Source organism: Staurois parvus, unplaced genomic scaffold (assembly GCF_062004578.1).
Source record: "Staurois parvus isolate SC_StPar_1 unplaced genomic scaffold, SC_StPar_1.0 ptg000422l, whole genome shotgun sequence".
Classification (NCBI taxonomy): Eukaryota; Metazoa; Chordata; class Amphibia; order Anura; family Ranidae; genus Staurois; species Staurois parvus.
The window spans coordinates 621,001-641,002 of NW_028318218.1; the positions used below are offsets into that span (position 1 = coordinate 621,001).

The following is a 20,002-nucleotide window of genomic DNA, read 5'->3' on the forward strand; positions in this document are numbered from 1 at the left end:
TGACACCGCTGGAGCACGCGATGGTTTATCAGCTTCCAGCTGTGCTGGCGGGACGAGCAGATAGAGAGCAATTCTCTGGGCAGGAATTGGAATATGTATTTACATTTCATTTGGTTATAAAACACATTTATTTTTTTCTTAAGTTTCCTTTTTTTTGCTTCTTTCTATCCAGCTCCAAGTCAGGCTCCGAGCATTGTGAAGTGGATACGGAATGGCTCCCATGTGTCCTTGGGCTGGGAAGCAGTGCGATCATTAGCCAATGAGTCAGATGTCATGGGATACAAGGTCAGAGCACTCTCCCTCTCAGTCTGCATTCTACTGAACGCTTCTTTATTTTTCCTTTGTGTGTCTAGGAATTAGGGGTTAAGAAGCGGAGGAAAGTGATGTAGCACACAGAGGCAAATTTATCAAACAAGTTAACAAAGACTCAGGCACCTATCTAGTGCAAATTAAAGCATGAAATGTAATATATTGCAGCATACCAATCCTTAGATTTTGTGGTTGCATTAGTTATCTTTTTCAGGCTTTCTTAGCCCTCATGCACACAGAGTGTTAAAAACATGGCATTTGACTTTTTTTCTGCCTCTAAATGCCCCTCTTTATTAGGCTATGCGTCCATGCACACATAGGCATTTACAAGCGTTTAGAGGTAGAAAACAAAAAAAAAACATCACTTGCACAGTGATTGGCAGAAAACCTGCTAGACATGCCTAAATGCGCCTAAATGCTAGGCATGCATAGCACGTGACCATTCATTGATTCCATTGGCCAGTATAAATAATATTCTGGCCAATGGAATACATAAATACCCAAACGCTTGACGCATCTAAACGCACTTGCAAAACACGGCTGCATTTTTTTACTTTGCTTTTTCCTTCCCTGGTGCAAAGGTGAAATTTGAGAACTGGATGGAGAGAAGTATAACTCTTTTGGCAGGTAAAACAATTGCCATATATGCATTTTATCAGCATATTTAGCTGTTTGGAGTTCAGCTTTTTACTATGAAAATCATTTAGTTTGCAATTCCTTCTGTCTCTATAAAGGGTCAAAAGTCAGAATAACAATCAAAGCATTTACAATAATTTGAGCTTGAAATTACTCATTGTTTTTCACAGGGAACATTTTTATTTTAAATTGAAAATGTTGTGAAAAATAACAGTAGCCTGTCAAAACAGTGTTACAAATACCGCATTTACTTTGAATAAATCTGTCAGATTCCAATGTTGGATGAAGATTTTAAACACTGTTACAAATAGCTACAAAATAATATATATAAATAGGTACTTTTTTCAGGAAGTTTTTTAACCTCCCTGGCTGTCTAACTAACCAACATTTTTGAATGTCAACGTGGTACATTTTTTTGCATGGAAATTTGTTGTTTTTCTTAGGAATAACCCACCTTAATCTGTCCAAACAAGAGTCTAGTAAACATCCCGAGTATGATAAAGTTTGAAACACAAAACCATAAATTATAATATAATAAAGAATTATAAAAAATAATAATATAATAATACATTTAACTAATGTAATCAAACCAAAAACATTGAAATTTGAAATAGAGCACCAAGTTCGCACATCACTGAGCTCAGTCTCAGAATCGTTTTCAGTGTCTGACGACGAATTTTCCCACTAATCTTTATCGCTCAATTCTGTAATTGATTCTAATTCACTATCGCTGTTCTCTAGCTGGTCTAAAGCCGCTTTTGACCTAAAGGGACGCTTTTTGGATGCCATGGATGTTCTCAAGTTTCCAGGCAAAAAGAACAGTAAAAGTGCAGGCAGGGCACTTGACAATGCACTAGGGACAAAACTGAGATGAAATGGTTTGATACAGTAATGTAATCTTAACAGATTACAATGTATTGTGTGTATGTCATATTGTAACTTTTTTGAATCTCTTGCCGGTTCCGCCGGCTTGTGTCCCGATGCTTGCAGAGAACGGAACCCGGAAGACGGATGCCGGCATTGGCCGGAGGACATGGCTGGAGGACACAGCAGGAGGACATCGCAGGATCGCAGGACAAGGTAAGGATCGGGGGTCGCAGGAGAAGCACTATAGTGTAATCCCGGGTGCGGCTCGGGGTTACCGCTTTCGGTACTGTAAATTAACGCCGAGTCACACTCAGGATTACCGCTAGGAAGGTTAAACAACAGAGTCGATTTAATATATATCACCCTATAAATATACAGTGAGGAATAGAAGTACTTGAACACCATTTCTAAGTTCTCCCACTTAGAAATCATGGAGGGGTCTGAAATTCACATTGTACATTGTAGGTGCATTCCCACTCTGAGAGACAGAATTAAAAAAAAAATTCAGGAAATCACATTGTATGATTTTTAAAGAACTTATTTGTCTTGCACTGCTGAACATAAGTATTTGAACACCTGTGTTGCAGTGCCAGACAAATACATTCTTTAAAAATCATACAATGTGATTTCCTGTTGTATTTTTTAAATTCTGTCTCTCTGAGTGGGAATGCACCTACAATGTGAATTTCAGACCCCTCCATGATTTGTAAGTGGGAGAACTTGCAAAATCGCAGGGTATTCAAATACTTCTGTTCCTCACTGTATGCATCAACAATGGTTTAACATAAACCTGCATAAACTACAGTGTGAGGGTCCATGCACTCTGGGCTTATAAAAAGTCACTTTAGAAGTATATAGTAGCTTTTAGGAGCATGAAGTGTTTTTTACTGCCAGAACACTGCTCTAAAAAATGCAAAACAGAAGGGTTTTTTCTGCCTCAAAACACTGAGCTGAATGCCTCTAAATGTCCTAATGTGCATAGACAAATAGGATAACATTAGTTGCTTCTAAAGTCCTCTAGAAGTAGTGTTTTTTTAAGCCACTGTGCACTGACCCTTAGTAAATGAATCCACTTTTCAGCAGTTGCCTTTATTGCACACATCTTCCTCCCTGATCCCTCAATGTAGAGCCTGGAAAATGCCATGCATACAGGATTTTAATTGGACAAGAACACCTACCACCCATCACCGTACAGCCTTGTGACAGCTTTCAGGCCTGGTGATTGGCTGCTTATGCCATGTGTTGAATAGAAGATGTTGGAATGTGTATCATGTTTTCCCCACCCAGAAGCACTGACTTTTCTTGGGACTCTAGTTGCACCTTGAGAAAGAAGGGGTAATAGTAAAGAATGGACATCATAGGTTGCCCACTGCAAAGGCTTGCCAGTTAGTTTATCTCAACCTTTTTATCTCAAAGGTACCCATACAATTATTTTTAGGTCTCAGGGAACCCCTGCAAAAATTATATCTACGGCTCAGAGTATGTTACCAATATCTGTAATTATAAAGATGATATAATAAATATAACACAATAATGAAAAAAGAATAAAGACTATGGCATACCTAGAGTATTTGACACAGTGCATACCTGCTCTAAATGAAAACAATCAATTTCAGTAATAATAAAAAATAAAATGTAAAGTAATTACAATGGCCAGAAAAGAAACACAAACAGACCCCCTTATATCAGCAGTCAGTGGAGAAATGGCTCCCAATATTGCTGGTCAGTGTCACATATATGGTCGAGGCTGAGCTGACGAGAGGGCTTTCCCTTACATCTCCTGTCCTGTTTCTCTTGGAGGTACTGACAGGATAAAACAGGGCACAGAGTAGAACAGGTGCCTTCTAGGAGATCCTGGCTGGAAGAACCTTGCAGCAAGTGCCGAGCTGCACACAGACTGATGAGTTGGGCGATGCGAAGTCACAACAGCAGGTGCAGAACCATGGACAGTATGCAGGCTGGCATGCAGGCAGATGTTGGATACTCTGGTAGACACAGAGGCACCGTAGCAGGTACAGAAAAGCAGGCAGCAAGCAGGCTGGCAAATAGGTGGATGCAAGATCTTGGGTAATCAGGCAGGCAAGAGTCAGTATCAGTCAGGCAGCAGAGGTGTAAAATCAGGAACTAAAACAGAGTCAGGCCAGGGCCAGTATTGGGCAAGCAGGGAGGGTACCAAAGCAGCAGGCAGTAGGCAAGGTCAGGTCACTAGCTGGAATCAAGAACGGGGTATCAGGAACAAGCAGGGTCAAGACAAGTCGGGGAGTACAGGATCAGGTCACTAATGGTAAAAGCTGATGATCACTCGGCAATCCTCTTGTCTCTGGAGCCATTTTAAATAGTATTCACGCTCACTCATGCTAATGCACATGCACACGTGCATGCATGAGTTAGGGCACGTCTAGTTTTCACTCGAGAATTATTATGAGCATGTGAACAACTTCACGCATGAGCATGCATACAATTTCCCTGGCAGTCAGAGAGAAGATTGTCACCCTCTGGGGAAATCCTAGGGTTCCATTGTACCCTGGGAAGTACAGACTTCAAGTTTAATGGTCAAAGCACTCTAGACAAAGAATGAAGAACTGCACAGTTTATGACAACGCTTCAGGAAAAGAGAACCTTTAATGATGCTTAAAAGTAATTTTGAAATATAATATTTTGCTCTGGGTACATGCACTAATCTAAACACGCTTATAGTGTTTATTCATTTATTGTCTGGACTACCCTACACACCGTACATGTTATATACTGTGTGTATATATATATATATATATATATATATACAGTTGTGTTCAAAATAATAGCAGTGTGTTGAAAAAAGTGAATAAAGCTCAAAATCCTTCTAATAGCTTTTATTTCCATACACACAAATGCATTGGGAACACTACACATTCTATTCCAAATCAAAACATGAAGAAAAATATATCAAATTTGTGTTGTTCCTCTAAAAAAAATTGAAGAAAAGTGAATATTAGACTGTTCAAAAAAATAGCAGTGTTTGTATTCTTCTTTACAAACTCAAACATTCACTATATAAACTGAAAAATGTTTGAAGATTTTGCTTTCCTTTGAATCACTTAATGAATATTTAGTTGTATAAGCACTGTTTCTGAGAACTGCTGTACATCTGTGTTGCATGGAGTCAACCAACTTCTGGCACCTGTGAACAGGTATTCCAGCCCAGGATGATTGGACTACATTCCACAGTTCTTCTCTATTTCTTGGTTTTGCCTCAGAAACTGCATTTTTGATGTCACCCCACAAGTTTTCTATTGGATTAAGATCAGGGGATGGGGCTGGCCACTCCATAACGTCAATCTTGTTGGTCTGGAACCAAGATGTTGCACGTTTACTGGTGTGTTTGGGGTCATTGTCTGGTTGGAACACCCATTTCAAGGGCATTAACTCAATCAGGGTACGCTGTTCTTCTGAACAATGTCTGGAACGACCCATTTTACTCAGAATTTCAGAGAGAAATGCACTGTAACCAGCATGTACAACATTTGCTGCCTTCCTTCCTTAAATAAGGGCAATAATTGCCACCTGTTTTTCAAAGAATGAATGACCTCACTAATAGAACTCCACACTGCTATTATTTTGAACATGCCCCTTTCAATTAGTGATTCAATTACACAGAATCAGCAGCATGCATGTCATGACTGTTGTGTCTGTTGGATTTCTATTACTCTACTACACCTGCTAGTAAATTATTTGCCATGTAGAAATATCATTTCTACTAAAAACAGTGATTGATCAGGTTAGTGATGTCTGACTGCTATTATTTTGAACACAACTGTGTATATATATATATATATATATATATATATATATATATATATATAAAACTTTTTTTTATTCTTTTTGTGTTTCCTTTATCTGCTTTTTATGGTTTTTGTCAGCAGTATATACAAAAAGGTCACATACAATGTAACACTGCCTATATAGCTCACTGTCTAGTAAGTACTAAAAACAATGGCTACTAATTTTAGACCCATAGTACTGTCCCCTTAAGATCTGCTGAGTATTTTTGGGCTCCCCTATTTGTTCTGAGCCTGTTTTGGAAATACAGCCCCTGCTGAAACCACCGTGAAGCCTTTTCCAGGAAAACCATAAAATAAACACACAGTTTAGGGTGAGCAAATATTACTATTGAATTGAAGTATATAAAGAGTGCAAGCACAGCAAGAATGACAGTAGATATACATAATAAAATTAAACACTCTAAACGGTTTAACAAGGGAATTAAGTACAGTGTTAATTTAAGCAAATCGAAATGACCTTCAGGATCAGTATTTAATCATCAATTCCAGCTTATGATATATCTCTCCCCAACTGAGCTGAAGTGGACTATCAAGATGCAAGGGGAACTCACTTTTGGGTTCTCAATGGCTAGGAGATTAATCTTTTTATAAGCAATAATGTCCCCTTTTTTATCTCATCAGAGAATGGATGAAAAATCTTCTTTGCCCTTGATGGGACCCTAGTTGGTGCACATTAAGGTTAAGATCCCTTTTTGTGTAAATGCAAGATTTCCTCAAGATGGTATAGCAACAGAAAGATTCCCCATTGACTGGTGCTAAACTTAGTAAGGTCTTTTTAACATAAGAGATGAAAGCAAGAATTGTATAAAGCTGAAACAAAAGGGCAGAAGTAGACTTTAGCATAGAATAATCCCCTAAGGATGGTAAACTAGTCTGGTGAAGCAAGTTCCTTTGAAGCTGGAAGAGACTTGAGATGAGATACTAATGTAATCCTGCCTGCAGCACATGCTATAGCCAGAGTCCTGCATTTTCAAAATAATAGGGAGACACTAGAGCAGTAGGCCATAGTACTGAATGGGCTAGGCAGTCTGTCTCTTTGTGATAATCTGTGGTGTAAAGTGAACAGAACAGTGGAAAATAACACAGTCACTTGCAACTTGTAATGATCTGGGTCATGGAACCCTCTTCCCGGTTTGTAGTATTTGCAGTGTGAGCAGTAGTCTTTCTGTGGGGGACCCTGTGTTCTCTTAATCCCTCTGTTAAGAAATGATGCCAGTGGCACTACTACAATCCAGCCTCCTGCAGGATTGATTGCCCTGCTCGTCAGTGATACCAGAGGTCTGCGATCCCTTTTTCCTTCTCCATCAGGTGGCCGGATCCAGCCTGGATCCCCTGAGCCCCACAAGGCCTTCTTCACATACACACGTCCTCTACCCAGGGGCGGACTGACAACTCATGGGGCCCCTGGCAATAGGGGGTCATGGGGCCCCTGTGTCCTTGCCCAAACTCAAAAAAGCCTATGAAAAAGGTACCAGGGGCATTTCATGGGGCCCCCTACTGACCCCGGGTCCTCGGGCAGTGCCCGAGTTTCCAAATGGTCAGTCCACCCCTGCCTCTACCCCTCACCATCTGTAAAGTTTCCAAGCTTCTCAATATATATATATGCTTCCTCCCCTTTGCCAGCTCTTCTGGGAAATGTAGTCTGTTCACTCTTTGTCTGCGTCCAGGAGTCCTGCTACCAGCATCCAAGTTAAACAAAGCTTTGCTTCAATAAAGTCTGAAACCACAGAACTCTGCCATTTTGAGGTTAATTAACATTCTGTAATCAGTATTAGTGCAGTGTGTTACAGACCTTATATGCTACTTGTGATATAGTTGACCACTGCCTCTTCCTTAAAAAATTTTACTCCCTTATCCTGAAAGACTCTGCTATATTCTGGTTTTTATCCTTCCTATCTCAGCACACCTTCAGTGTCACCTACAATTCCATCTCCTTCTCTCCCCTTCCTCTTTCTGCATGGGTCCTTCTATTTTCTGTCTAACACCTTTTCCCTTGGCTAGTTGATAGTCTTGCATGGCTTCCAATACCATCTCTATGACACCCTAATCTATTTCTCTACTCCTAAGCACACCCCTTGAGTCTTCTTGCACATTACTAATTTACTAAGTGACATATCTGTATGGATTTCACACCATTTTCTACAACTTAATATTTCCAAAAACAAGCTCATAATATGTATCTGACCCCCACCCCTTGCCCTCTTCTTCAAATGTTTTCATTGAGATCAATATCACAACTATGAGTCCATACCCTTATGCCAGTGTGCTACATGTGATCCTTGACTCTAGCTTCTTCCTCTGGTCCTAGAGCCAACAACTGTGAAAATATTGTGTTCCTCACCTCTGTAAAATTTGCAGAATATACCCCTTTTTTTATCAATGACACTACAAGCTAATGTTTACTCCCTTTTATCTCTCCCCTCAACTGCTGCAATGCTCTCTTTTTTGGCCTACCTCTACACAGAGTATCCCCCTTTAGTCTATCATGAATGCTGCTGCCAGACCTATTCACTTTACCAACCACTCGATATCCAACAGCCTTCATAGCCAATTCCTTCATTGGCTTCCATTTGCCTAACATATAAAATTCAACATGCAAACAATAACAAAGCTATCCACAAGTCTGCCCAGAAATACACACCAGCCTTGTCTCAAAATATCACTCAAACTGTTCTCTCTCTGCTCCTTCCAAGACCTCCTGCTCTAGCTTCCTCAGCTCTTTCTCCCATGCTTGTCTCTAGGACTTCTCTCGAGCCTTTTCCCACCTCTGGAGTCCTCCACCTCAACCTGTACAGTTATCTCCTACTCTGTCCACCTCAAGGTAACACCTGAAAACTCATATCTTCAGGGAAGCTTACCAAGCAGGGCCCTCCTAACCCTCTTGTCTTAGATTGCATTGTCACTGTACTGTCTTCCTTTATTTTGTAAAGCACTGTGTTATATAAATCCTTTATTATTATATAATAATAAACTTATTTGTTAATGCTGGCAAACAACTACAGCAAATACAAGGAATAAGTGCATCAATCAAAGCTTATACCTGCCAAATGATTTTAATTTATCTCCACTCAGTTTTAATATTTACACATATTATTTGCTACAAAACAGCCCTGTCTGGCAGGGGAGGGAGCTGGATATTTCTCTGCTGCAATTTCACTTTCACTTACAAGTCCCTTCCCCACCCACAGCACCAGGACATTGTAAGGAGAAGCAGCACACTGATTGGCTCATCTCGCTGCTCTCCCCTCAGCAGGGATCCTTGCCCTATCACATGCCTGACTGTTTCCATATACTAATTCTACTTTTTTTGGTAGCAGAGCTGCATTAATTTGTTCCTTTTATATCTACCTGGAGTTCAGCTTTAATTATTGAGATCATGTAGGATAAGTCCACCGAACATTTGGATATTCAGTTATGAGTAAATTGTCGCATTAGGAGGGGTCCCACTCTCCCTTTTACATTTCCATTTACATGTTAGAAATTACAGTTGAAGAGGAACACCCCAAAGTAGGAGAGAACCTAAAAAACGAAAGGTGTGTAACAACAGAGTTAGGAACAGTGATAGCGAGATCTTCTAGAGTTTTAAAGAAGCTAAAGAAAATTACATTAAAGAATGTAAGAGCCTGTAAATAAGAAATAGCAGATGGAATAAATTGTTTGAAAGCACATACAAGGATAGATAAACTTGTATTAGAAGAAGATAAATAAGTAGAAACCATTGTAAAAGCAAACATAATATATGTTTTGGCCTGTAATGTCTTATGCCCGCATCATAGACTGGAGTGCATTGGTGTAATTAAAATCACCAATGACATCAGACTTTGATGGTTTTTCTTCTCCATTAAAATATAGATTTCATTTCTTTTAGTACTTTGTGATTTCAGAAGTTGCAAATTGCTGTTATCCCCAGCAGATTCACACTGTTGAGATTAGTAGAGATGAATGATAAAGAGCCATGGCACATACTATAAATGTCTAGAGGATTGGTCATGAATACATTTTGTATTGTATGATTGGACTGTGTATTGAAGTCCTTTTATGTTAATAGTTTCTATTTTAGGAAGGCAGCGCTGTATTTTACAAGGTGCTAATGGAGTTATAGTTCCTTTTGACCTACTAAACCTGATTAATAATCCTTCCCAATATACCCATGGTTGTTATATTTTAGTTTCAATACTTTTATATTGAATTTTTTTAAATTATTGCAATACAGGAACAAAAAGTAGATGTCAAACTTATTCGTTATTACATCAAAGCTACACCACTGTATTTAACATGAATGTTGATAATAGACCAGTTTCCAGTACAATCACTATCAGCAGCGTGGAAAATATGCCTCACAAACACAATCGGCATAATCAGTCCTATTTACCAAATTAAGTTATGATTTGAAAAAGAGAAATTTAGATGAGATAAAGAAGAAGAAAGAAAGTGAAGATTGAAATAGTAGTCCAATTAACCAAATGTTATAAGTTTAAAGGTTGAAGAATAATCCGAGAAACTATGCAGCTCAAAATTAAATAGGGTATTTTCTTAGTTCTATATTTTTCCCATGCAAACCAATTTTTATGAAAAGCCTAATTGTTAGACATTGAGTAAGCCAAATGTTTTTCATATTCATATGTTATATCAACGTGGCATTTAAATTCAGAAGTATTTGGGGAATCAGTAGATTTCCATTTTTTCATGACTTTTAGTCTTGCTGCTATGCTAAAAATATATGCATTATTAGAGATGTAATGTTAACAGGAATGAGTTCCATGCCTATAAAAAGTAAAGCTAGTGCAAATGTTGGCTCTATTGATCATGCTGTTAATTGTTTGACAAGTTTAAAAACTGACTCCCATAATCTCCTCAATCGCGGGCAAGCCCAAAGCATGTACATTAATGATCCATGTGAGCCGCAGCCGCTCCAGCATCTATCCCCTTGTTCTGGTGAGAATTTTGCCATGATGTACCACTGCAGATATATCTTTTGTGACACTTCCCAATATGTGGAACATTTAAAAAATTTATAATTACAAGTTATAGCTTTCCGCCATTGTTCTTTCCTAGAGGAGGTTTGGAGAACTGATTCCAATGTTATGATGGGGGAAGATTTAATAAAATTTAATTTGTCTTGTAAAAGGTTATATATGGCAGAGGTGCCTCTAGTTTTATTTAAGGCTCCCGTCCAAAATAGCCAGGCTTGCAGTGGAAGTGTCATTTGTGGAATTGCGGGTTGCTGGTACAATACACGCGCATTGTTGCATATGATAGGAATTCTGTGTATGGTGTAGAAAAGCGTGTATAAAAATGATTAAATGGTTTAAATTTACCATTATGGAAAATATCAGAAATGTTTATGTTATTGATATTGGGCCATTTCCAGAAGGATATATGCGGAGTAAGAAATGCAAACATAATTATAGGGATAGGAATGTCTAATAGTTTTTCTCTTTTACTATAAGACCCCATGAAGCCTTTCCACTCTCAGAGTGTTGTCTCGATTATTGGGTGGTCAGTAGGGTAATTGTAATGTGGGGCTGAATAGGCTAGTAATAAATATTTTAATGAGCCTATGGTGACATATTGTTGCTCTATTGCAGACCATTTTTTAGCTGGGGTAGGAATAAACCAGTATTTGATTTGAGCTAAAACTGAGGCTGTATAATAATCCTTTAAGTCTGGGAGGCCCATTACACCTGTGTGTTTGTGTTTTATAAATATTTTATGTGCACATCTGACTTTTGTGCCATTCCAAATATAAGATGATCATAGGCATTGCATGGAAGCAAAAAATTAGCTAGGGACCGATATTGGAAGGGCCCTGAAAATGGATAATATTGTAGGAAGGATAATCACTTTAAATGCAGCCAACCTCCCCAAGCAAGACAAATAGAATAGACCAAATTTGGTTAATTCCTGTTGTGTCAAATTCAGAAGTGGGACATAGTTCGTTTGGTATAATTTAGATACTGGATAGGATAGTTTGATACCTAAATACGAGAGGTGTTCTTTGGACCATGTAAATGGAACTTTATTTTGCAGTTTTGTGACCACCGATTGGTCTATTCCTATATTTAGGATTGTTGATTTAGACTCATTTATCTTGTAGTATGATACTGTATTGAATGTATATTTAACGTCATCTGAGAATAGCGATATGATTTGTTGGTGGGGGCAAATTTTGATAACTGATATATGTGGGTCCTTACTTTTTCTGCTAAAGGTTCCATCAATAAGGCAAAAATTAACGGTGATAGAGGACATTCCTGATGGTGCCATTAATTATAGAAAAAGTTTGGGATAACATATTTTCTACATATACTCTCGCTGATGGTGATATATATAGGGCCATAATTGCAGAATGAATGGAGCCTACCAAACCAAATTTTATGTAAGGTTTGGGATAGAAACCCCCAGTGGATATGGTCAAGGCCTTTTCTACATCTAATGTTAAGAATGATGCAGGTACTTTATTTTTAGAGACATGGTGTAAAAATTTGATGATACACCTTGTGGTGTCTGGGCTTGTCTCCCTGATATGAATCCCACTTGACCAGAGTTAACCACTTCCAGCCCGCCTGCGCACAATGTACTGCGGCCGGGCAGCAGCTACAGGCAAAGCGATGTACCCGTACGTCGCTCTGGCTGTACCAACACAAGGGGGCACTGCGCCCAGACGGCACGCAGCACTCCCCAACCATGACTGCTGTGTCCGGCGGACACAGTGGAATGAAGATCCCCATGAATGGGACCCAGTGATCATGTGATCGCTATGCTATCGCATGATTACAATGTAATCAGAGCTGTTATGATTCAATCTCATTCATAACAGCTGTGCGTCTCTTCCTAGTGAGCTGTGATTGGCCCACAGCTGTCACATGATACACGGTGCCAATCACAGCACCATGTACCATGTGACCAGCTCCAGCCAATCACAGATCACTATTGAGCCGTCAAAAACTTAACTCATTGATGACAGTTCATGAATGAGTTAGATTCATGACAGCAAGCTTTGCATTGCAGGAGAAATTATCTTTATTTCTCCTGCAAAGCAAAGTGTAAAACAAAATATATATATATACCCCCCACACACACACACACACAGTAGTGCAATGTTACTATGGTAACATTGTACTATTCTGAAAAAAGTATTAAAAAAATGTTTAAATAAATCTCCAGGGAGAGAATAGAGAACACGACACTGAGTACTGTAAAAGCACTACATTTTACATGCACACATTCCATTAGCACATTTAACCCTTTGATCGCTCCTATTAACCCTTTGATCGCCCTGTCACCCAGCCAGTGCCATTAGTACAGTGTCAGTATATAGAATTTTTCAGTGGTCACTGTATTACTGCTACTAGCAACATCAGATAGCATCGGGGTCAGTTACCGCCCCTCCCAGCTAGCATTAGATTGCCCGCACACTATCGCACTCACACTATAGGTCTCTAATCATCGCCATTACTAGTATAGTGTTTGTACAGATCAATAAATTGATCACGAACAGAACTATACTAGTGCTTCCTTAGTATAGTGTTCCCAAAAATGCAGTGTTAGCAGGATCGGCCCTGTTCGCTGCCAGCACTAGCGTTTAGCCCAGGGGTGGGCAAACTTTTTGACTTGACGGCCGCAATGGGTTCATATATTGGACCCGGGGGCCGGACCAAGAGTAGATGAATGATGTGTATGTGTCATCCATAGTAAGTATAGTAATATTCCCCCATAGTAAGCATAGTAATTCATCCCCCATATAGTAATTCATCCCCGATATAGTAATTCATCCCCCATAGTAATTCATCCCCCATATAGTAATTCATCCCCCATATAGTAATTCATCCCCCATATAGTAATTCATCCCCCATAGTAATTCATCCCCCATATAGTAATTTGTCCCCCCTGTGTCAATTCACTTACCTTTGCTCCGCACGTTCCTCTCGCTGTGTTCCCGCGCCGTTCCGGTGTAGCATGAAAATCTGTCACCTATGAGGATATGTCCCCCTCGACGTATCTGCGCATGTGCCAGTTTCAGGCATTAGCAGCCGATCGGCAATCTCCGGCACATGCGCAGATACGTCGAGGGGGACAGATCCTCATAGGAGACAGATTTTCCTGCTACACCGGTCTTCAGGGCGGACTGTGAGAGGAGCCTAGCGGGAGCCTAGCTCCGCGGGCCGGATTAAAAGGTCCGCCGGGCCGTATACGGCCCGCGGGCCGTAGTTTGCCCATTGCAGGTTTAGCCCCTCCGCTGTTTTTCACAGAAGATTTGTACCAATTGATTGTGGGCCAAGGCAATTTATACGCACAACAATACATCGCCGCCCACCCAAATTCAACCCTTGTGAGACAATTAACATGGAAACCTATCACAGCTTCTGAATGTAAAAAATTTTTGGGACTTACATTCAACATGGACATTACAAAAAAGAATGAATTGCTGTTATATTGGTCCACAGACCCAATTCATCATATGTCCATGTTCTATGCTGGTACATATATGCCCAACATAGACCAGCAACATACTGGTACATCACTGGACTTTGAGTGGATATAGCGGGATGATGCTTGCAGCTACAGGCATCATCCTGGTATCATTTTTTTCAGCTGGTGGTCGCCTTTCAGTTGAAAGCAATCCTTGGACTCTCCTTTCCCACAGGGGAATCTGAGAATACAGCTGGTGGTTCTGCTGGCTGACTATAGAGACCAGAATGTCTCCAATCATATCTATGGTCTAACAAATCGGAAGCTACAAGCATTTCATCACTTCAGTATTGCAGGATATAAACAGCGCCATTTGTAAATTGGGAAAGCATCTGATCACACCGATCTTGGTGAGATTAGTTAATGTAAGGGCAGAGGAGATATCTAGAGTCTGATAGACCCCAGATTTCTCAAAAAAGAATATATGACAATGCCCATTAAAGTTATAGGGGATATTTGCATTCCCTGTGATAGCATTAAAAGTGATTAAAAAAAAAATGAAAGGGTGCGCAAGCATTGACCCAGTGACAGTATGTAAACAGCGGTTGCATCATGCATGTGAGGTATCACCATGAGCTTCAGATCGAGGGCAGTAATTCTAGCACTAGACCTCCTGTGTAAATATAAATTGGTGATCTGTAAAGGCTTTTAAAGCATCACCTATCAATAATAAAAATGTATGTACTTTGTTGCCATTGCACCAGCATGCGCAATTTTAAAGCATGCCATGTGTGGTATTTATTTATTCAGCATGACATTATCTTTTAACATGTATCAAGCAATTGGGCAATATATTTTGTTTTTGTGCATTAAAATTCCAAAAAGTATATTTTTCCCAAAAGATTTGCGTTTGAAAAATCGCTGCGCAAATAATGTGTCACGTAAAAAATGTCAACACCCACCATTTTATTCTCTAGGGCCTCTGCTTTAAAAATATATATAATGTTTGGGGGTTCAAAGTAATTTTCTAGCAAAAAAAAACAGTTTTTTTCATGTGAACAAAAAGTGTCAGAAAAGGCTTGGTCTTGGCATAAGCTTCTAATGATAGCTCTGAAATGCCAGGATAGTAGAAGCAACCCCTCCAAATGACACCTTTTTGGAAAGAAGACACTTCCAAGGTATTTTCTAAGAGGCATGGTGAGTATTTTGCAGATCTCATGTGTTGCCACCTGTTTTTGGAAAACAAAGTAAGAAAACAAAAATGTATTTTTTCTTTTTTTTTTTATTTCCAAACCTTTTGACAAAAATGATATTTGTAAAATACTCACCATATCTCTTATCAAATTCCTTGGGGTGCCTACTTTCCAAAAAGGGGTCATTTGGGGAGGGGTGTTTGTACTATCCTGGCATTTTAGAGCCTCCGAAACTGTGATAGGTAGTGGGGAAGTGATATGAGGAAATATTCCCTTAGAAAGCCTGGAGGTGGTCATTGGATTTTGGAGGTCTGTATGTAGCTAGGCTGCCAAAATGTCTCTCACATGTGGTATCCCCGTACTCAGGAGAAGTAGACGAATGTGTTTTGGGGTGTTATTCCACATATACCCATGGCATGCTTGAGCAATATATCTTTAAAATGACAACTTTGTGTAAAAAAAAAATTGTCATTTTCTAAACATTTGTGGCAAAAAATAAAATGTTCCATGGACTCAACATGCCTCTCTGCAAAATCCTGGGCGTGTCTATTTTCCAAAAAGAGGTCATTTGGGGGGGGGTTGTACTGCCCTGGCATTTTAGAACTTTAGAAAGAAAAAGCTACGTAAATTCCAATATATATACCGTAGTTTGTAGACGTTATAACTTTTACACAAACCAATTAATATACACGTATTGAGATTTTTTTTACCAAATACATGTAGCAGAATACATTTTGGCCTAAATTTCTAATTAACTTTGAGTTTATTTGATAATTTTTATAACCAAAAATGAAAAATATCAGGTTTTTTTCCAAATTTTTGGACTTTTTTTGGTTATAGCGCAAAAAGTAAAAAACACAGAGGTGATCAAATACCACCAAAAGAAAGCTCCATTTGTGTGAAAAAAGGACATAAATTTCGTTGGGTACATCATTGCACGACCACGCAATTACCAGTTGAATTAGCACAGTGCCAAACAGCAAAAAATGGCCTGGTCATGAAGGGGGGTAAATCCTCAGGAGGGCAAGTGGTTAATAAGTGATGGAAGGAAAACGGCAAGTCGATTAGCTAACATCTTAGCATAGAGTTATAAGTCCGTATTAATTACAAAATTGGTCTGAAATTTTGGGGTGAGTTAGGTTCTTTGCCAGGCTTCGGAAGAGTGTTATTGTTGTGGCCAACATTTCTTGTGGGAATGAAGCGGAGGTCATGGCAGTATTTTACATCTCTCAAGATAAGGACTCAGAATGTTTGCATGTATACAATAGTATTCTGCTGACAGTCCATCAGGACCTGGAGATTTGTTTGAAGGCATCGATTTAATTATGGATTCTATCTTGACTTTTGTAAAGGGCTGATTTAAAGAGCTACATTGCTCTGGAGTTAATGTAGGAAGTGTGACTGCTGCCAAAAACGTAAAAATTATTTGAGAATTTGGTTGAGGAGTTATAGGGTTTTCCTGCAAATTATAAAGTTTCTGATAGTGTGAATTAAAAGCATTAGCTATTCCTTGTGGATTATATATATTTTGTTTGGTGTGGGGTTTAAAAATAAATGATAGCTTATTTTAGCTTAATTATATGACTTATCTATAAGTTCGGACGCTAGTAGTTTTCCTGCTTTGTTGCCATGTTGGTAGAAGTTTGCTTTTAAGGCTTTAAGCTGTCTAGTATGGTAGGAAATGAATAAGGTTCAAAGTTGATGTTGAGCTTGAGTTAATTTGGCACTGTTAATGGGGTTCGGTTGAGATTTACTAATAGTTTCTAAATTGTTGATTGTATCAAGAAGTGTATCAATTTGCCTTGACCTCTGCTTTTTAGCAATAGCACTCATTTTGATAAATTGCCCTCTTATAAATGCTTTATGCGCATTCCATAAAATAAACTGGTCAGTGACTGAAGATTCATTAAAGGCAAAAAAATTGCCTAAAGCTTTAGAGATATTTTCAATATTTTCAGGTTGTGACATTAATTGTGTGTTGTGCCTCCAGATTTTACATGAATCTTCGCCCCTGGCTCCTGTTACTATTATAGAAATAGGCGCATGGCCTGACCAAGAGAAGGAGTGAATCTCCAATTTCTCTATGAGCTGTAATAAAAGTCTATCGGTTAGCATTAAATCGATTCTAGAGTAAGACCATTAAGACTGCGAGAAATAAGTGTAATCTCTCTCTGTCGAGTGTTGGCATCTCCAGACATCGAATAGTTGAGAGGTGGTGAGAAAAGATTTCAATGTAACTCTGTATGGAATACGGGAGTTTCTACCGGAGATGTCCATTGTGGTGTCTTGAAGTCACCACATAATATCACAGATCCTTGCCGGATCTTCAGCACTTTCTTCCAAATTTTTTGCAAGCAGGATAACTGGCAAAAGTTGGGTAAGTACATGTTGACAATGGTATATATGACATTATTGATCTTGCATACTAAAATTATAAATCTGCCGGAGTCATCCATAGTTGTAGATATCAAAAAAAGGCAACAGAGTTCCTTACCACGATCAATACTAGTCTTTTTTTTGCTTCTGTATTGGATATAAAGATGTTTGGAAAGTGACTATTTGAAAATTTGGGATGTTTTGATTTATGAAAGTGTGTCTCTTGAAGGCATAAAATATTGCAGTGAAGATTCTGCGCTTTTCTCCTGAGCATATAGCGATCTGCAGGACTATTAAGTCCTTTAACATTTAGGGAAGAGATTTTAAGTGACATTGTCAATTAGTAGTTCCTGATTCCAGAACCCACCACTAGATGGTGAGGTAGGTGTGTTATATGGAGGTAAAAGAAAGTCATTGTTGCCTGATAAACTCTTCAATATGAGGTTGTTATCCCTGTTGAAAGATTAATTTTTTTCCCCTCTGTTGGACCAAAATAAATGTTACATGGTTGAATATTGTGTTGTATTAGCTTAGAAATAGACTTAGTACCCTAGAACAAAAGGAAAAAAGTTAATGGACCATGTAAAGGGAAATATTGAAAGTCGAACAACGTGTTTGGTGAAAGAAATATATTTGAAACAATGAAAATAAACTGCAATTTTTCAGTGCAAGGGTGGCGATGCCGCAAAAGTATAGGGGATATATCTAGAAGTGGTTTTATGTCTTCTAGGTTTAAGACCCTTAGGAGCTATTGCTTATTAGGGCTGTAAGCCACAGATGTTTATCCAGCATCAGCTTGCCTGTCTTGCTGAGCCTTTTTAGGAGAGGCACGTTTTTGTGGTGTATGGTCTGCGGCCTCCAAAATTTCCCATTCTGTGAGGAGGTTTAGGTCAAGGATTGGTGATCACGCACTCTTTGCCCTCCTTGGTGACAATGAGTTTAGCTGGGTATCCCTAGCAATATAGAATTTGGTGATTGCGTAGTGGTTTAGTTATTGTGGATAAGTTACGGTGTTGTTGTAGAGTATATTGTGAGAGATCTGCAAATAGTTCCAAGCCTTGTAGGCACACAGGTGTTTTGTCAGCTCTTCTGGTCAGCGCTAGGAATTTTTCCTTGATATGGTAGAAATGGATCCATATTAGTGTGTCTCGTAAAAGTCTATCAGTGAGATGAGGAGGTTTAGGGAGATGATGAATTCTGTCAATAGCCCGTTCCTCAATAGATGATTCCAGCAAGGCTTCCGCCAGTAAATTTGTAAAGTAAGCTCTCAAATCTCCAGTTTTGACCGATTCAGGAATTCCTCTTATTTTTAAATTATTGCACCTGGAGCAGTCTTCTAGGTCCGCTAGTTTACCTTTTATCCAAGTTAGTTCGTCTCCCCTATCGTTATGGGCATCCACAAGTTCATTGAAAGTTCCTGCGAATTCCCCCATTTTCTATGTGGGATACACAATCACCCATTTCTTGCATATCTGATTTAAACTGCTGCATACATTGCATAAGATCAGATTGAATGGAGCGTCTCAATGAGACCAGCATATCTTTGAGAGTAGTGTCCATTACAGGCTGATTAGTAGTAGGGAATGCTAAGATGGAGTCTGGCAGTTCTCTAGTATCATCCAGGGAATGATCAGAGGCACATGTCTCAGAGACAGCAACGTGTGCCTGTGTCATCTTTTGTTTACTTAGCAGGGCTGTGAGATGGAGAGGAAGCTTGCAGTGCTGGGAAGCCCACAAAGCTGTATGCTGGGGAGCCTGTGTGCTGAGGAGCCCACAAAGCTTTTTGAAGAGCACTGTGTGCCCTGTCCTGGAGGTGTTATGTCTTCCTCATGTTGTTGCTGGCTGCGGGAGGATGAAGGACTGCCCCCTCCGCCATGTTGGGATGCATACCGGCCCGGTGGGCTGAAGAAATTAGTAAGTTTACCTAGCCATGGGGGGTCTTTCCATTTCCTTGATGCCCCCATCTTGTTTCCACTGTGTTCGGGTGCCTGTGGTGCCGTTTGGGTGGCTGGCTGATGATTGTGATTGCTCCGGCGGGTCTCAGTCTGTTAGAGTAGCAGACTCATTCGGCCATCTCAGTCTGCAGCCGGCTCCGCCTTCCCATGGTTGCCATATTTTTCACTAATAATCTGCATGCAATCTAGATAGATGGCTTTATGTTTGGTATACATGGTATTGTTGCAGTGTGTTGCAGGGCCATTCATTTAGAATGATAAGTCAATGCAGAATACATATGTCAATCAAAGAAGCCATTCTGCACTGTATAAATAAATGGTGCAGGTCTTTTTGTTCCATTGTTGTGTGTTATAACCCCATTAATGCAAGATGTTAATACAAGATGCAGGTGCGCACTAAAGTGCATGCAGTTAGGAAACAGGTAGATGTAAA

At 39.5% G+C, this 20,002-nt stretch overlaps 1 protein-coding gene across 2 annotated transcripts in view; it reads left to right on the plus strand.

The window, feature by feature from the left end:
- CNTN5 (contactin 5) overlaps positions 1–20,002 on the plus strand; it is a 607,120-nt gene that overhangs the window by 574,913 nt on the left and 12,205 nt on the right. Inside the window, exons 20-21 of one of the 2 annotated variants that reach the window (XM_089687252.1) lie at positions 173–285; positions 1,936–2,025. In XM_089687252.1, coding sequence (XP_089543378.1) covers positions 173–285; positions 1,936–2,025 — 203 coding nt within the window. The remainder of the gene's footprint in view (positions 1–172; positions 286–1,935; positions 2,026–20,002) is intronic. The other variant, XM_089687253.1, reaches the window with a different exon arrangement.